Source organism: Musca domestica, unplaced genomic scaffold (genome assembly GCF_030504385.1).
Source record: "Musca domestica strain aabys unplaced genomic scaffold, Musca_domestica.polishedcontigs.V.1.1 55, whole genome shotgun sequence".
In the NCBI taxonomy this organism is placed as follows: domain Eukaryota; kingdom Metazoa; phylum Arthropoda; class Insecta; order Diptera; family Muscidae; genus Musca; species Musca domestica.
Window position 1 is genome coordinate 4,945,232 of NW_026712355.1, and position 19,013 is coordinate 4,964,244.

Sequence of the window (19,013 nt, forward strand, 5' to 3'; positions counted from 1 at the left end):
TATCTAGGTACTTATATACAAGGCAGTTTTAAGGTGTTTTTTAGGGGTTTTTATACCCATACATAAAATGGAGGGTATACAGGGTGAGATAAAAAAACTGCAACAAAGTCAAACGTCATAATTTTTAAATTTTTTGTTAATTTTATTGTATGAAAGCAAAAAATGTCGGAAATTGCATCAAATTTTAGAATAAGTTTAGATTTGTTCGAATTGGTCACCTTTGGCCCGAATTATGTCCTTCAAACGGCCAATGAAAAAGACACACGCTTGCCGAATGTCGTTTTGCGGCATTTTGGCCCATTCCCGGCGAAGCGCTTGTTTAAGGTTATCGACACTTTGGTATTTTTTTCAGTGCCATACTTGCTTTCCAAAAATACACTAGACACAATTGTCCAAGGGATTAGTATCCGGTGATTTTGGTGGCCATTGTGCGCTGGAAATGAAGCAAGGAACCTCATTTTGTCACCATTATTGGGTGGCGCGTGCTGAGTGCGATGGTGCTGAGTCCTGCTGGAATATTCAAGATCTGCGGCCAAAATGTTTGTGTGCCTCCACAATATTTTCGCGATAATATTCGGCATTTATTCTGATGCCGATTAATGCGAGCGGAGAGCGACCATCGGCAGCCCACACCATAACCATGGCCGGCGCTTGAGTTCTGGTGGCCAACCGAAGGTGCACATTTTCAGCTGACCTCTTTGGCAATTAAACACGATCACGATTTGTTTGTTTACAAACTGCTGGACAAGGAATGTTTTTTCATCGGAGACGGAGAAAACCAAATTCGTCACTTCACCACTTTCGGCCAAGCGAAGCAACTCTTTAGCTCTTTTGAGTATATTTTCTTTCTGTAATTAGGAGTTGTATCAAATTTCGTATTAAGAGTTCGTACTGGGAACTAAAGTCTATGACAGAAAATGGTCTATGCAGGACCAGGTTTTCCATAGGTCCATATATCAGAACCTCCCTATATTCGGTATTTTCACGATTGTAGGTACTATATTCACCGAAGTTGTTTCAAACTTCGTATTTGAAGTTCCAAAAAGGTACTAAAGCCTGTAACTAAAAATTTTCTATGCAGGTCCAGGTCTTACTATGATTTTGGCCACATAATTTACCGGAGTTGTTTCAAATTTCGTATTTCGTATATTTGTACTCCAGCCTATGACAGAACATTTTCTATGCAGGTCAAGGTCGCCCTATATTCGGTATCTTTGAATTTTAACAGAATTTTAACGGATTCTATTTTTTTATTTATTTATTTATTTTTTTAATTTCCAAATTAGTTCCAAATAATGAAGGGTATTCAAAGTTCGCCGGGCCGGACTTACTGCTTTTAGATTGTTTTTTTTTTGTTATTTTTTAAAATTAATTTAAAATGTATCAAAAAAATGGGTTTCAGAATTAATGTACCCCTACCATCGAGCGGAAGGGTGTATTTATAGTGAGGAGGGAGATTTTTAAATTAAATTAAAAAATTAAATACTAACAGATGAAACATAATTCCTACACAAAAATTTGTTTAAAATTGTATCCTTTTCATACAAAAATATAATTTTTTTAAAAAAGGGTGTTTTTACTGTTCGAAATATCGAAGAGCGAAATGGGTTAATATCTTTGATACATAAGAGTTTCTCTATGTGCCTTCTTTATATGGTATATTAGATCGGATTTCCTTTACGTTTTCGGTAGAAACACTATATTCTATATACATACCTTAAAACGGCCTTGTATACCAGAAAAGTATACAAAGCCGTTTTAAGGTCTTTTTGCTTATCTGACACCTTTATAGGTTATCTATATCGCAAAGACCCATCGGTCTTCTATATTTATTTATAAGATCCTCTATAAATCTTTTCCATTCATATGCAAGTCTTTCCTTCCTTCGTCAGCTCATTTATTTAAAGAAAATGTCATCGCAGTACAATGCAAATCCATAAATATTTCTCATTAAATATCTATGCTCTCTCTCTCTCTCTCTCTGTGCTTTGCACTCAGTACACTCATGAGAAATGTATACTCAGTAGCAGCACACAATAACATTTATTATTAAATCGCAAAATAAATAAAATAGAAAGAATAAAATTGAAACGTGTTGCTGCTAACAATTCCGCCGTAGAATGTTGCTTCCTCTTCCTCAAATCAAAAAAAAAAACCGTCTAATGCAAAAACAGAACATCAAGTCAGTTTGATATCTCTTGGTATGGTTGGTGTCAAAACAAAATGCTTTTTATTGTTGTTGCAGTTGCTACTGCTGCGGCTGCTGCTTCTGTTATGTGGGAAAGTGTAGATGTTGTTGCTGTTACTGCCACTCAATTGAATTCTATCAACAGCAAAGAGTAGCAGCAGCTGCAGAGAAGAACTAAGGCTAGGAAAACAATTTTTACAATAAAGAAACAAAAAACCCCTTCATCACATAAATAACAACAATAAGGAATAAAATAATTAAATTTTTCAGCTTTGTTTTTCCTTTATTGCAAATTTCTTCCTTGTTAAATCTATTTAAATTTTATTCTCCGTTCATGATCAGTAACTGACTCTCTCTCTCTCTCTCTGTTTGAGGGAGATTTAGTGTTAAATGATTTTAGAGAGTGCGTCATTGAGAGTTGAAATGTTTATCTCACACCACAGCAATAAAACCAAGGACGTCGTTGAAAGATTGTCTTGTGTTTGTACAGTTCTTTTATTGACATGTTTAGGAGGTGTTTTCACTTGTCTGGCGAGATTAGATTGTTTTTGAAAAAAAAAAAAAACAAAACAAATATTGATCGGTTTATTTTTCTAAATCGCAATTGCGTGTTTACACAGCTAAGTGCCATGGCAAATTAGCATAATTTATTCTTAGTAATTCTACAAATTAGCACTTTAAATCGTGTGGAGGGTTAACTCTCTCCACGTTTAGGGGGAGATAAAGGTGGTAGGTTATATACAGTGGCGCCCAAGTATTTTTTTATTTCTAATAAAATATCCCTTAAAGATATGATAACACAGGTTTTTGAAGATTGATTTATGGGTATTTTATACAACGAAAATTCATAGACATTTTGAAGGCCCTTCTCTAAAGAACTTAAAGAACTATGGGGTTTATTTGAAAGACACACACACACACACACACACACATAAAAGCCTTATAGAAGAAGTTTATAGAAAACATTTGATGCTATTATAAACTTGAGATTTATTTTTATGTTTAGAAAAGTTTGGAAATTGGACTCATAGAAAAGTCCCGTAAAAGTCTAACTGAACGTAGTATTTTTTTTTTTATGTTGGGGATTATATGCCTTAAGAACCTATTCTATGTTATAGAATTGGGCTTCTGTAACTTCTATTATTAGTTTTTATGTTATAGAATACGTTTGAAAGGTCTCTCTCTCTTATTATCCACTTTATTATAATAACATAGAATAATAATTTACTTTATGCAAATAGCATAGAATTGTCGTTTACGTTTTATTCACGCTATGAAAACAACATAGAATCATTATCCATATTGTAGAAATAACATAGAAACGTTATCCACGCGTTGAAAACGACATAGAGTAATTCTTCACGTTATGAAAATAACATAGAATAGTTATCCGCGTTATTAAAATAACATAGAACCATTATTCACTTTGTGGAAATAACATAGAATCATTATACATGCTATGAAAATAACATAGAACCATAATAAAATAGAACCGCTATGACAAGAACATAGAATGTAGAACCAACCATAAAAATAACATAGAATTAGTACCTACGTTATGCCAATAACATAGAATAAATATCCACGCTATGCCAATAACATAGAATCATTTTTCACATTACGAAAATAATATATAATCATTATGCATGTTCTGAAAATAACATTGAATCATTATCCGAGTTATTAAAATAACATAGAACCATTATCCGTGTTATGAAAATAACATAGAATCATTATCCGTATTATGAAAATAACATATAATCAATATTCGTGTTAAGAAAATAAAATAGAACCATTAACCATTACCTGCGTCATGAAAATAACATAGAATTAGTATCTACGTTATGCCAATAACATAGAATCATTATACGCGCTATTTAAATAACATAGAATCATTGTTCACAATTCTAAAATAACATATAATCATTATCCATTTTTTGAAAATAACATAGAATCATTATCCGCGTTATGCCAATAACATAGAATCATTATCCATGCTATATAAATAACATAGAATCATTATCCGGGTTATGAAAATAACATAGAATCAGGATTCGTATTAAGAAAATAAAATAGAACAACTATCTACGTCATGAAAATAACATAGAATTAGTATCTACGTTATGCCAATAACATAGAATCATTATCCACGCTATGTAAATAACATAGAATCATTGTTCACATTACAAATATAACATATAATCGTTCCCCACGTTCTGAAAATAACATAGAATCATTATGACAATAACATAGAACCATCATCTACGTTTCAAAAATAACATAGAATCAGTATTCACATAACATAGATAACATATCATTATCCGCCCTGCCTATATATTGTCAGTACATTGTTCACTCTATATCTTACCCATAGAACATTATCCACAAATACCCTATGCATCTATCTCATCATATCCTATTTTTCCCCACCTACTATTAACACCGTATTTCCTGTACCACTTTACTGCATTAATTTATCTATTTTAAATAAATGTGCCACACATTTAGGTAGCAGGTTTGGGGTGGGAGGTTGAGGGTTGAGGGCAATGGATAATAGACTTTCGATTTTTAAATTTAAATGCAAGTGCGCAATAAATTTTATTTTTAAAAATTATAGTAAATTTTTGCAAAATAAATAAATAAACATAAGATAAAATGTGGGCAACCCTTCCTCTTACCCCCTCCCCCTTTCATTTCCACTTTTCTTACCACAAAAACTAATACCTCTGCAGCGAAAGACAAGCTATGTGATTTGCTAGGTTTAATTTTGTCATTGTTATCGCATTTTGTTTGTAAGTCTGTCTGTCTGTTTGCCTCTCTGTATGTATATGCATATGTAGCAGATACGTTAATCTGCCCATATGTTTTATAAATATTTTTCTTTAAATTTATCTTTATTGACCATTTTTGTTGTTCTTTTATTTTTGTTTAAACAATGAATTAATTTTTGCTGTCAAGAGTTGGAGAGCAGAGGGGGACTTTAAGCTTCTTTAACAGAAAAAGAGCAAAACAAAGCAAAAAAAAATGTGAAAATAAAACAGAAACCTTCATTTGTAAATTTAAATATTGATAAATGCTGCTGCTGTCGCTGCTGTTAGTCATTTGTTTGCTAAAGTTGTTTTTGAATTTAATTTTCTGCTGGTCTTTGGTGTTGTTGTTTTTCTTCTCGCTTTTAACACATGCTAATTTTTCGCCAGCGTTTTTTTTTTTTTTTTTGTTATCGCAAGTCCGATATTAGTTTGTGACAATGAAACCGAGGGGGTTGTGAGAGCGGTTTAGAGGGGAGAAAGTGTTAGGCTTATTAGTTTGTGAAGTACTTTATCAAACACTATTCAATATGTGGGAGGTCAGTGCCGGTGGTTATGAATCGCTATTGTTTGATACATTGGCTATTCAGAGAAGCTTAAATGGGATTATTCGAAATATTTGATAAGATTTTGAAAATAGTTTTGTGATTCAGGGTTTTTTTTCCAATGGACTATCTACCGCTATAAAATAAAGTAGATAATTCTATGTTTGATTCGATGTTATTTCCATATCGTGGATAATGATTCTATGTTTTTTCATAACGTGTATAATGATTCTATGTTTTTTCATAACGTGTATAATGATTCTATGTTATTTCCACAACGTGAAAAATGCTTCTATGTTATTTTTATAATTTGAATAACGATTCTATGTTATTTTCATATCGTGGATAGTTATTCAATGTTATTTCCATAACGAGGATAATGAATCTATGTTATTTTTGTAGCCTGGATATTTGTTCTGTTTTATTTTTATAACACGGATAATTATTCTGTTATTTTCATAACGTGAATTATTATTCTATGTTGTTTTTGTAACATGGATAATCATTCTATGTTTTATTCATAACATGGATAATTATTCTATGTTATTTTAATAGTGTGGATTTTGATTCTATGTTATTTTAATAATGTTTCTATGTTGTTGTTGTAACATAAATAATGATTCTATATTATTGGCAAAACGTAGATACTAATTCTATGTTATTTTCATGACGTCGGTAATGGTTATATATTATTTACTTAAGATGGATTATGATTCTATGTTATTTTCATAGCGTATATAATGATTCTATGTTATTTTATTAGAGTGGATTTTGATTCTATGTTATTTTAATAGAGTGGATTTAGATTCTATGTTATTGTTATAACATAAATAATGATTCTATGTTTTTGGCAAAACGTAGATACTAATTCTATGTTATTTTCATAGCTTGTATAATGATTCTATGTTATTTTCATACTAATTCTATGTTAATCTCACAACGTGAATAATAATTCTATGTTAATTTTATAAAGTGGATTATGATTCCATGTTTTTTTCGTAGCACAGAATAATGTGGATAATAATTCTGTTATTTTCATAACCTGGTTAATGATTCTATGTTATTGTTATAACGTGTAAAATTATTCTATGTTATTTTATAACGTGAATAATTATTCTATGTTGTTTTCAACACGCGGATAATAATTCTATGTTATTTCCATAACGTTGATAATGTTTCTATGTTATTTTCATAACATAGATAAAGTTTCTATGTTTTTTCCATAACGTGGATAAAGTTTCTATGTTATTTCCATAACATGGATAATGGTTCTACGTTATTTCCATGACGTGGAAAATGTTTCTATGTTATTTCGATGACGTGGATAATGCTTCTATGTTATTTCCATGACGTAGATAATGTTTCTATGTTATTTCCATAACATCGATTATGATTCTATGTTATTTCCATGACGTGGATAATTTTTCTATGTTATTTCCATAACCTGGATAATGTTTTTATGTTGCTACTTAATACTAATACTTCTCTCTAATAAAAATACAGATTCTATGTTATTTTCCCAACTTAGAAAACGTTTCCATCTTATTTCCGCAATGTAGGAAATAATTCTATGTTATTGAAACAACGCGAAGAATGTTTCTATGTTATTTTTACCAATATAAATAATGATTCTATGTTATTTTTATTTTGGAAAATTATTCTATGTTTTTCCCATAAATGCATGTTTTTCCATTGACCCACCCCAATTTTTTAGAAAAATGCATTTCTCTTTTCTCTCTGGCAACGCCAGTGATTTATTTGCAATCTAGCCCCGGCCAAAGTTATTGACCGGCCTCCAAAAAAAAATTGCCTTAAAATCGGCATGAATTGCATCTTCCTTTCTCTGCATTTTTGGCAAATAAACCAAACCAAACAAAAGAATCTAAGAATAATTAATGATGGAAATCATTTCCAGAAGCCAGAGCTTGGTCGGCTGGTCGGTCATGTTTATATTCCAATTTAAAAAAAGTGCATTAGCACCCAAAATGCATTTCTTTACAACGCGACTATAAATAAACTAATAAACTAAGAAGAAATAGAAATAATAAAGAAAATAGACAAAACAGATATAACACCAACAAGATTGAGTGGCAGGCAGACAGGCCGGCTGAAAAGGCTGTGACTGGTCGGCTGGCTGGTTGGCTATGTGTGGTGCTGTCTGTCTCTGGTGTCTGTCTATCTTTATAGCAGCAAAATCCAAATCAACATTGTTCAACGCGCATTCTAAGCAATTCAATGAACTTTCAACAGCCAATATCGACAATAACAACACCCCAGCAGTTTATGAAAAAAGTAGAAAAAAAAAACACTCGAGGCAGAATGACGACGACGACTGACCAACCAGCCAGCCAGCCATCTAGCCTATCTATCAATAGCCCGGCCTATGTAATTGCTGTTTACGCGACAATAGAAAGATGGGGGGCACACACAACTCAGAACGTGATAGATTACAAAGCATAATAACTATCGTTTGAAATGCCTGGACTGACTAACCAAACGACCGGCCGACCGACCGTCGAGCCAATCGAACCATTTGAAAATCCTCTCGTAAATTACAAAATAGATTGCAAATATTTGTTGCTATTTTTTTTTTTCTTTTTAAAATCGATGATAACAAAGAAAATTGAAATCGAAATTAAAAACAAAAGCAAATAAAATTATCAACACTTCTAATCTAATCGTAAAGTTTAATTTCTATTTAACAAATTATTTGTTTGCCTTCGCCATGCCATGCCCTTGCTACACCGAGGCCAATATTTTAGCAACCATCAGCCAAATAAAAAAAGCCAAACACACAATATTTATACAATAAATTATATACAAAAATAAATGATAATTAAAGATTTTTTTAATATTTATTTTCGCACTCACTACGCCGCGTCGAAGAGATTTCATCTGCGTCATAACCTGTAAAGAGTGTTGTGTCTAGCCAAACTTTCCATTTGTTGATGATGGGTCAATTCTTTAATGGGATTGGGTCGGAGAAGATGTTTTGTTTTTTGTTTTAAAGATTTATAATTTTTCATTATTGTTTTCAATAATGATTTTTTTAGCGTTTGAATAATAACATATAATGATTTTATGTTATTTTTTCGTAACGTGGATAGTGATGTTATGCTATTTTCGTAACATAGAATAAAGTTGATTATGATTTTATGTTATTTTTATGACGTGGAGTATGATTCTAAGTTATTTTTATCGCGTGGATAATGAATCTATGCTATTTTCAACACGTGGATAAGATTTCTATGTTCTATCCATAACGTGGATGATGATTCTATGTTATTTTCGTAACATAGAATAACGTGGATAATAATTCTATGTTATTTTTCTAACACGGATAAATAGTCTATGTTATTTTTATAAAGTGAATAATTATTCTATGTTATTTTCGTAACATAGAATAACGTGGATAATAATTCTATGTTATTTTCGTAACGTGGATAATAATTCTATGTTATTTTCATAATGTGAATAATTATTCTATATTATTTTAACAACGTGAACAATTATTCTATGTTGTTTTCAACGCTTGGACTATATTTCTATGTTAATTTGTAACATAGAATAACGTGGATAATAATTCTATGTTACTTTCTTAACGTGGATAATCATTCTATGTTATTTTTATAAAGTGAATAATAATTCTATGTTATTGTCATAATGTGAATAATGATTCTATGTTATTTTCATGACGTGGATAATGGTTCTATGTTAAATTTATAACTTGGATATGGTTTATATGTTATTATCATAGGGTGGATAATAATTCTTTATTATTTTTATAACTTGAATAATACGTCTATGTTATTTTCATAACATGGATAATGGTTCTATGTTATTTTCATAACGTGGACTAGGATTCTATGTTATGGTCATAACATGGATAATGATTCTATGATATTTTTATAACGTGGATGATCATTCTATGCTTTTCCATAGCATGGATAATGATTCTATGTTATTATAAAAGCATAAATAGTGATTCTATGTTATTTTTATAACGTGGAAAATGATTCTATGCTATCTTTGTAGCGAATAATATGATTCTATGTTATTTTTATAACGAAAAATATGATTCTATGTTATTTTTATAACGAAAAATATGATTCTATGATATTTTTATAACGTGGATAATCATTCTATGTTATTTCCATAGCATGGATAATGATTCTATGTTATTATCATAGCATAAAAAGTGATTCTATGTCATTTTTGTAGCGAATAATATGATTCTATGTTATCTTTATAACGAAAAATATGATTCTATTTTATTTTTATAACGAAAAATATGATTCTATGATATTTTTATAACGTGGATAATCATTCTATGTTATTTCCATAGCCTGGATAATGATTCTATGTTATTACCACAGCATAAATAGTGATTCTATGTTATTTTTATAACGTGGATAATGATTCTATGTTATTTTTGTAACGAATAATATGGTTCTATGTTATTTTTATAACGAAAAATATGATTCTATGTTATTGTCATGACGTTGATAATGATTCTATCATATTGGCATAACGTAGATACTAATTCTACGTTATTTTCATAACGTGGATAATCATTATATGTTATTTTCATAACATAGATACTAATTCTATGTTTTTTCGTAACGTGGATAATAATTCTATGTTATTTTGATACCGTGGATATTGATTCTATGATATTGGCACAACGTATTTACTTATTCTATGTTATTTTCTTAACGTGAACAATGATTCTATGTTATTGTCATACCATATGAGTAATCATTCTATGATATTTTGGATAATGATTCTCTGTTAATTCCATAGCCTGGACAACGATTCTATGTTATTATCATAGCATAAATAGTGATTCTATGTTATTTTAAGAACGTGGATAATGATGCTATGTTATTTTCATGACGTGGATAATGATTTTGTGTTATTTTCGTAGCGTGGAGAATGATTCTATGTTATTTTCATAGCACAGATAATAATTCTATGTTATTTCAAGAGCGTCGATTGTGATTCTATGTTATTTACATTATGCTAAAGATGATTCTATGTTATTATGATGACGTGGGTATAGATTCTGTTATTTTTAGAAGGTGTTTCTATGTTTTTTCAATGACATGGCTAATGTTATTTGAAGGACCTGTATAATTGTTCTATGTTCTCTGAGGAACGTGGATAAGGATTCTATATTATTTGTAAAATGTACGAAATGATTCTACGTTACTTCGGGGGTTTGGTCCATGATTCCATGTTATTAGAAATCGTGGATAATGAGTCTACGTTTTTTTTTTTTTTTTTTTTTTGATATGAATAACAATTCTATGTCCTTTAAGGAAAGTGGATAATGATTCTATGTTATTCGGAAATGATTCTACGTTACTTCGGAGATTTGATGCATGATTCTATGTTATTAGGAAGTCGTTAATAACTCGATTTTAATTTTCGGATAGGAATAACAATTTTATGCCATTTACGAGATGTGAAAAATGATTCTATGTTATTGCGGTTTCGCGGATAAGTAAGCCTATGTTTTTTTTTTTTTGGTATACGAATTATAATTCTATGTTATTTGGTAGGTATGGAAGTTGATTCTATGTCCTTTTCCCAACTCTCTCCCCCCTTCAATTATACCATTTATCTATTTATATAAAGAACACCTCTTCCCAGGAGAACCCTCTTCTCCCACACAATAAATGCATTTAATTAAACAAAAATTCGATTTTTTTACATATCAATTTGTTTTAATTGCGCATTTCAATTCGAAAAAATTGCACACATATTTTGTTTTTTTGGTTCAAAAATTTAAATCGAAACAAAAGCATCGGGGTAGCATATGAACTGTGCCTTGTTGTCGTTGTTTTTGTTTTCGTTACAATGGATTAATTGTTGTTGTTGTTTTTTTATAGAATTATTTATTATCATTGCGTATTTAAGGCGGTACAAATGTGAACGAACCACCCGGACCACAACTGCCATCATCACCCCAGCCAGGGATAGAGTCGAAAGAGTGATAAGAGTTTTTTGTATGGACGATTTATTTCCTAGCACGGGCAAATCATGGCAATGAGGTCCTAGGGAGGAGGAGATCTGGGAGGGGAGGGGGGTTGTATATGGTATGGTCACAAAGAAGAAGGAAGCCAGTGAGAATAGATGATTATGGTTCTGAAAATAGCTATAACTAGATTATGAATGCAGCTACTCGTTGGACAGGAAATTTGTTGTGGTCAATTGTGGCCAACTTATCTTTGGTGGATGGCAGATGTAGGGAGGGACAGGGATGGGGTAATTAAGAGTTCGCTTAAAGATGGAAAGGAGATTAATGGGTGTTTGAGGATGGAATATGCTTTAAAAGGATGATTGAAAATGTTTAGGGAGCTGCTGCTTAAAGATCGAAGACCTCCAGTAGATCTTAAAATATCCAAGGCACATAGAGCCATATTTCAATATTAAATAATTTAATTAAAAATTAATTAACTAAAGGTTCACTAAAAGATGGAAAGGTTTTAGGGGGTGTTTCGTGAAAGTTTTCAGATTATTGAATATTTTTAGAGAGCTGCTTAAAGATCGGAGTCCTTTTGGAGAACCTCAAATATCGAAGAACCTTGAAGAAATTTTTGAAGATTAAAAAAATGATTAAAAAATGCAAATGGTTTTAGGATGCGGGAATTTTTGTCAAGCCTTCTAATTAGAGAAGACGCTTCGGAACGAATTTTCAGGATATCTTAAAATAGATTAAAAAATGTAATTAAAAATTAATTAATTAAAGTTTTTATTTTTTTTAAAGATGGAAGTGTTTTTGTGAGTGTTTCGTAAAAGTCTTTAGATTATTGAACATTTTTAGGGAGCTGCTTGAAGATCGAGAATATTTTGGCTGATCTTAAAGATTTGAAAAAAATAATTGAATGATGGAAATGTTTTAGGGGGTGCTCGAATGTGGGAAATTTTCTCAAGCCTTGGAACGAATTTTCAGGATAAGAGAATTTTTCCTAAAAATATCCACAAATCATGGTCTTTTTGTCCTTGAAAACATAACCCTTAAAATGCCAATCCTTTTCAGGATAAGAAACATTTTCCTTAAAATATCCACAAATCATGGTCTTTTGGTCCTTGAAAATATAACCCTTTTTAATAAAAGAACAATTTTCCTAAAATATCCACAAATAATGGTCTATTGGTCCTTGAAATCCTTATCCTTTTTAGGATAAGAAAATGTTTCCTTAAAATATCCTCAAATCATGTTCTATGTGTCCTTGAAAACAATACCTTTTTCAGGATAAGAAAAAAATTCCTAATAATATCCACAAATCATGGCCTATTGATCCTTGAAAACATAACCCTTTTCAGGATAAGAAAAAAATTTCTTTAAAATATCCACAAATCATGGCCTATTGGTCCTTGAAAACATAACCTTAAAATCCCTATCATTTTCAGGATAAGAAAAATTTTCCTTAAAATATCCACAAGTCATGGTCTATTGGTCCTTGAAAATATAATCCTTTTCAGTAAAAAAAAACATCTACAACTCATGGTCCATTGGTCCTTGAAAACATAACCCTTTTCAGGATAAGAAAAATTTTCCTAAAAATATCCACAAATCATGGTCTATAGGTCCTTGAAAACATAACCCTTTTCCGAATAAGAAAAATTTCCTTTAATATATCCACAAATCATGGTCTATTGGTCCTTGAAAAAATAACCCTTTTCAGGATAAGAAAAATTTCCCTTAAAATATCCACAAATGATGGTCTATTGGTCCTTGAAAACATAATCCTTAAAATCCTAATCCTTTACAGGATAAGAAAAAATTTCCTTCAAATATCCACAAATTATGGTCTATTGGTCCTTGAAAACATAGCCCTTTTCAGAATAAGAAAAATTTCCCTAAAAAATATCCACAAGTCTTGATCTATGGTTCCTTGAAAACATAATAAAATCCATTAATGCAGGTCTCTTATCCTCTTGATATTTTCTTTATCATATCTTAATCGCTACTTAACCTGGAAGATCTATAGGTCTTCTTGGACCTCTGGAAAATTCTCTAAGATGTTAAGATGTCTTCACTATTTTTATAAAAAAATAGTTCTAGGTCTTCTTGGATCTCTGGAAAATTTTCAAAGATGTCAAGATGTCTTCACAATTAAAAAAAAAAATTGTTCTGCATAAAAAATGAAAATAGTTCTGTTTCGAAAAAGAGAACACAAGAACGTAAATAATCCAACGATCAATTTCACTTCATCTCCCCCGGACAAAAAAAAAATCGCCCATGATTGACTGGCTGTCAGTGTTGGCATGGGGGATTTCTATTTTTTTTTTTTCAATTTTTTATTTGGCCCGCTACCTCACAAAAAATAAGTGTGCCAATATTTTTGGGATTTCCATGAATTAGTTGGGTGGGAGGTTCATTTTCACAACACTATCTACGTCATTCACACGTTTTTTTAATTTATTGTTGTTGGTTTTGATTTCTAAGTAAATATTTATGCTATGTTTTTTGGAAACTTCGAAATTTTGGCAATTAATTTTAATTGTGTATTTTTTTCTTGCCTCCCCTTGCAGGTGATCAAAATGAACCTAGTCGCTACAGCTGTGGAGATGATGTCTCAGGCAATGAATCCAGTGATGCTCCCAAGTTAACGGAAACCGAGCGTCAGGAGAAATTCAATCGCCATAAGGAGGAAATGCAAAAGAAGAAACGCCGGAAGAAGAGAACCTCATCGTGGCACTCGTCTACATTTCAAGGTTTGCATTTTCTCTCCCTTTACTAAATTGCAAAACAACTAATCTCTCTCTTTTCTCCCCTCCATACAGAGTTATACAAACTAACCGGTGAAATTTTGGGTGAAGGTGCCTACGCCTCGGTCCAGACCTGTGTTAGCATTTACACCGACCTGGAATATGCCGTAAAGGTCATCGACAAAATTCCCGGTCATGCACGTTCTCGTGTCTTTCGCGAAGTGGAAACTTTCCGCCACTGCGAAGGACATCCTGGCATTTTACAGCTATTGGAATTCTTCGAAGATGATGATAAATTTTATTTGGTTTTTGAAAAAATCAACGGCGGTGCACTGTTGAGCCGCATTCAGGAGCACATTTGTTTCTCGGAAAACGATGCTGCACAAATTATCAAAGAGATCGCCACCAGTTTGGATTTCATCCACAAGAAGGGCATTGCACATCGTGATCTCAAGCCGGAGAACATTTTGTGTGTCTATCCGGATAAATTGTGCCCCATAAAGATATGTGATTTTGATTTGGGTTCGGGTATAACGTTTACCGCTGATATTTCGTCGCCGGTGGCAACGCCACAACTTTTAACGCCGGTGAGTATTTCAAGGAATTTCAAAGAAAGGGAAAATGTTGGTATGGACAATTTCGTCCTAGAATAGTTCTTCTCTTCAAAAATGGATTTCAAATAAGAGATGTTATTTTGATAACAAAAACAGATTTTGGTATTTAGAGGATTATGTTTTCAAGATAAGTGATAGGATGCTTAATCTTTAATAAATCGGGAAGAAAAAGTTTAGTAGACTATGAAATAGATCTAAAAATAGTAGAATTTTGTTTCGTCGTTTTGAGAGCTTATATTTCAAAGAAACAAAAATGGAGGAGGCAACTTCACCACTCTTCCAGACTTTTTCAAATTCTCGGACTAAGATTCTCTAGAATCCATGCAATTTTGGTATATAGTTTCCTCGGGAATATTACAGATAACAATACAAATATTATTTTGGTCAAAAATGCTAACCCTGACAAATGGGTCTTTTTAGTCTTTTTTTCCAAATATGACTAAAAACTCCCTTTAAACGAGTTCGTAGCCTATTAAAATATTCTACAAATTTATTTGTCATAAGATTCTACTGTAGGTCCCAGAAGAAATCAAAAGGCTACCTCTTACCAAAACGCCTGAAATCTAATGAATTTTAAAAGGCATTTTGAGGAGCAATTCTTCAATGGGTTTATGTGAAATTCTCCCACAAAACATAATTTTAGAAGGATGATATCAAAGGCTATACTACAAGAAAAGCAAGAATTGAATTCGCTATTCCCATTATATATCAAAAAAAAAAAAAATAATTGTTCAATTTTGCAAAAAAAAAAAGTTAAATCCGTTCTTCATATGAGTTTGTTCGAAATTCTCATAGAAAACATCATTTTTGAAGAACGATATCAAAGAAAAAGTGTTCGTCATTAAATTTGACTATAAGTCACCGAAGAATTTGAATCTCTATTTCCATTATATAACTAGAAAATATACGTGTCAAATTTGCCAGAAAAAAAAATGGAAAATATTTTCTATTTTTTCAAGGATTTATCTTTAGCCACTTTTCGATTTGATGCATGAAAGTAACATAAGGCTTTCTTTTAGACTAAAAGTGTCTAAAGAGGATATATTCTACACCAAATTTCACTATAAGTTACCAAAGAATAGAAATCTCTATTTACATTATATAACAAGATAATATAAGTGTGAAATTTGCCAAAAAAAAAAAAAAAAACCGAAAATACTTTTTTAAATGGGTTTGTCTTTAGCCACTTTTCGAGTTGATGCATGAAAGTCACAAAAACATCGACTTAGACAAAAAGTGTTAAAAGAGGATATATTCTACACCCAATTTCACTATAAGTTATCGAGGAACAGAAATCTCTATTCCCATTATTAAACACGAAAATATACGTGCCAATATTGCCAAAAAGAAAACGACAATATTTTCTATTTTTTCATGGATTTTTCTCCTTTTCGAGTTGATGCATGAAAGACACATAAAACGTCGTTTTAAACAAAAAGTGTCAGAAGAGGATATATTCTACACTAAATTTAACTATAAGTCGCCGAAGGACAGAAATCTCTACTCCCATTATTTAACACGAAAATATACGGGTCAATGTTGCAAAAAAAAACCGAAAATATTTTCTATTTTTTCATGGATTTGTCTTTAGTCACTTTTCGAGTTGATGCATGAAAGACACATAAAATTTCGTTTTAGACAGAAAGTGTCAAGAGGGGATATATTCTACACCAAATTTCACTATAAGTCACCGAAGAATATAAATCTTTACTCCCATTATTTAACACGAAAAATACGTGTCAAATTAAAAAAAAGAAAACATTTTCTCTATATTCATGGATTTATTTTTAGCCACATTTCGAGTTGATGCATGAAAGACACATAAAATTTCGTTTTACACAGAAAATGTCAAGAGGGGATATATTCTACACCAAATTTCACTATAAGTCACCGAAGAATAGAAATCTCTATTCCCATTATATAACAAGAAAATCTATGTGTTAATGTTACCAAATAAAACCGAAAATATTTTCTATTTTTGGAGTTTTTTTTAGCCACTTTCCGAGTTAATGCATGAAAGACACATGAAACTTCGTTTTAGACAGAAAGTGTCAGAAGAGAAAATATTCTGTACCAAATTTCACTATAAGTTACCGAAAAATATAAATCTCGAATCCCATTATATAACATGAAAATATATATGTCGATGTTACCAAATAAAACCGAAAATATTTCCTTTTTCTTCGTTTTGGACTAAAAGCGTCAAAAGAGGACTACACCAAATTTCACTATGAGTCACCGAAGAATAGAAATATCTATTCCCACTATATAACAAGAAAATACTAGTTTTAGTTCTGGCAAGAATAAAACTGGAAATATATTTTTTTATGAATTTTTCTTCGGCCATTTTTCGATTTGATGCACGAAAGTAACGTACAACTTCGCTTTAGACAGAAAGTGTCAAAAGACGGAATATTCTACATCAAATTTCACTATAAGTCACTGAAGAATAGAAATTTCTATTTCCAATATTTAACACGAAAATGTTGCCAAAAATAAAACCGAAAATATTTTCTATTTTTTGATGAATTTATCATTAACCTTTTTTAGTTTATACATGAAAGTAACATAAGGTTACGTTTAAGACTGAAAGTGTCAAGAAAGGAAATAATCTACACCAAATTTCACTATGAGTCACCAAAGAAAATAAATCTCTATTTCCATTATATGTCAGGAAAATATTAGCTTTAATTTTGCTCAAAAAAAAATCGAAAATAAATACTGTTTTTTTCTTTGGATATTTCTTATACCAGTTTCTTTATGAGATCATGCCCGAAAGTAACATAGACTTTCGTTTTAGATAGAAAGTGTTGAAAGCGGAAATGTTCTACACAAAATTTCACTATGAATCTCAGAATAAACTATTCATCTAGGAATAATAGTTTCTGAGAAAACTACGTTCGAAATTTATTTATTAAAAGTGGAAATTATTTGTTTACTTTTTTGACTGTTAATTTTATACGTTCCTGAGTCTAAGTCAAAATTGACCTTAAGACTTCATTTTTGAGAGAAAGTGTCAAGGGAGATAATATTCTAAATCAAATTTCATTATGAGTCCCCGAACAAAAGAAATGTGTAAACCCAATATGTTCCATAGAAAATGCATCATCAAATTTGGTTAAAAAAAAACTTCTTAGATTCAACAAATCTATATCTTTTTCTGAATTCGCTTTTAATTTTTCCGTAAATTTCGACAAAATATGGGACTGTGTAGGAAATTCTATGTCGATTGGATAGTATTGAGTTAGTAGATCAAACTCCCAAAAGAGTTTTGGGTTCTAGGTTCTGAATATAGCCATAACCATACACAAAGGGAAACAAATATTTTCAGCTATGTTTTCCTTTGACTCTCGCGCTATATTCTATGGCAGATTAACACATCCTAAATTAATAAAGAATGACTTGATTCCCTAAGAACAGTTTGACCGTAATCTTTTCCACTTGGTCCAAGACATCTCTATGGCTATTTGGATCATCTCTTCGCGAGAATAATTTTCAAATATATAGACGTTACTAATTTTATATTTCATTTCCATTTAATTATTTTGTTCTAATTTCATATATTTTTTCTTCTATCCCTCCAGGTTGGCAGTGCCGAATTTATGGCCCCGGAAGTTGTTAATTTATTTGTTGGCGAATCCAATTACTATGATAAACGCTGTGATTTGTGGTCTTTGGGAGTAATTGCCTATATCTTGTTGTGCGGTTATCCACCGTTTTCGGGTAATTGCGATGAAGATTGTGGCTGGAATCGTGGTGAGAATTGTCGCCGTTGTCAAGAGCTACTATTCGAGTCTATACAAGATGGTGAGAAAAAAGTTTTTAATATTTTTTGAAAAAAAATTTAATTGTTTTTTATTATTTCCCCTGCAGGACGTTTTTACTTTCCTGATCCAGACTGGACTGATGTAAGTGAAGAGGCGAAAGATTTAATTAGAGGCCTTTTGGTTAAGGATGCCCCCAAGCGTTTGAGTGCTGAGGCAGTATTGAATCATCCATGGATTAAGTTCTCTGAGATGGAGCCTGTCGACAGCATGAAAATGCAAAATAGACGTAAAGCTTTATTAACTGCAGGAAATATAAGACGGTAAGCAAGCCGTCCTGATATTCTAGAAACAAAAGATAAATTTGTTTTGTT

General features: G+C 31.4%; 1 protein-coding gene across 1 annotated transcript in view; it reads left to right on the forward strand.

Annotated features, from left to right (window-relative positions):
* The window catches only part of LOC101890212 (probable WRKY transcription factor protein 1), a 75,190-nt gene that overhangs the window by 42,142 nt on the left and 14,035 nt on the right, over window positions 1-19,013 (forward strand). The window contains exons 2-5 of the mRNA XM_005189352.4: window positions 14,085-14,267; window positions 14,337-14,848; window positions 18,460-18,682; window positions 18,749-18,962. Of these exons, the coding sequence (XP_005189409.2) occupies window positions 14,085-14,267; window positions 14,337-14,848; window positions 18,460-18,682; window positions 18,749-18,962 (1,132 nt within the window). The remainder of the gene's footprint in view (window positions 1-14,084; window positions 14,268-14,336; window positions 14,849-18,459; window positions 18,683-18,748; window positions 18,963-19,013) is intronic.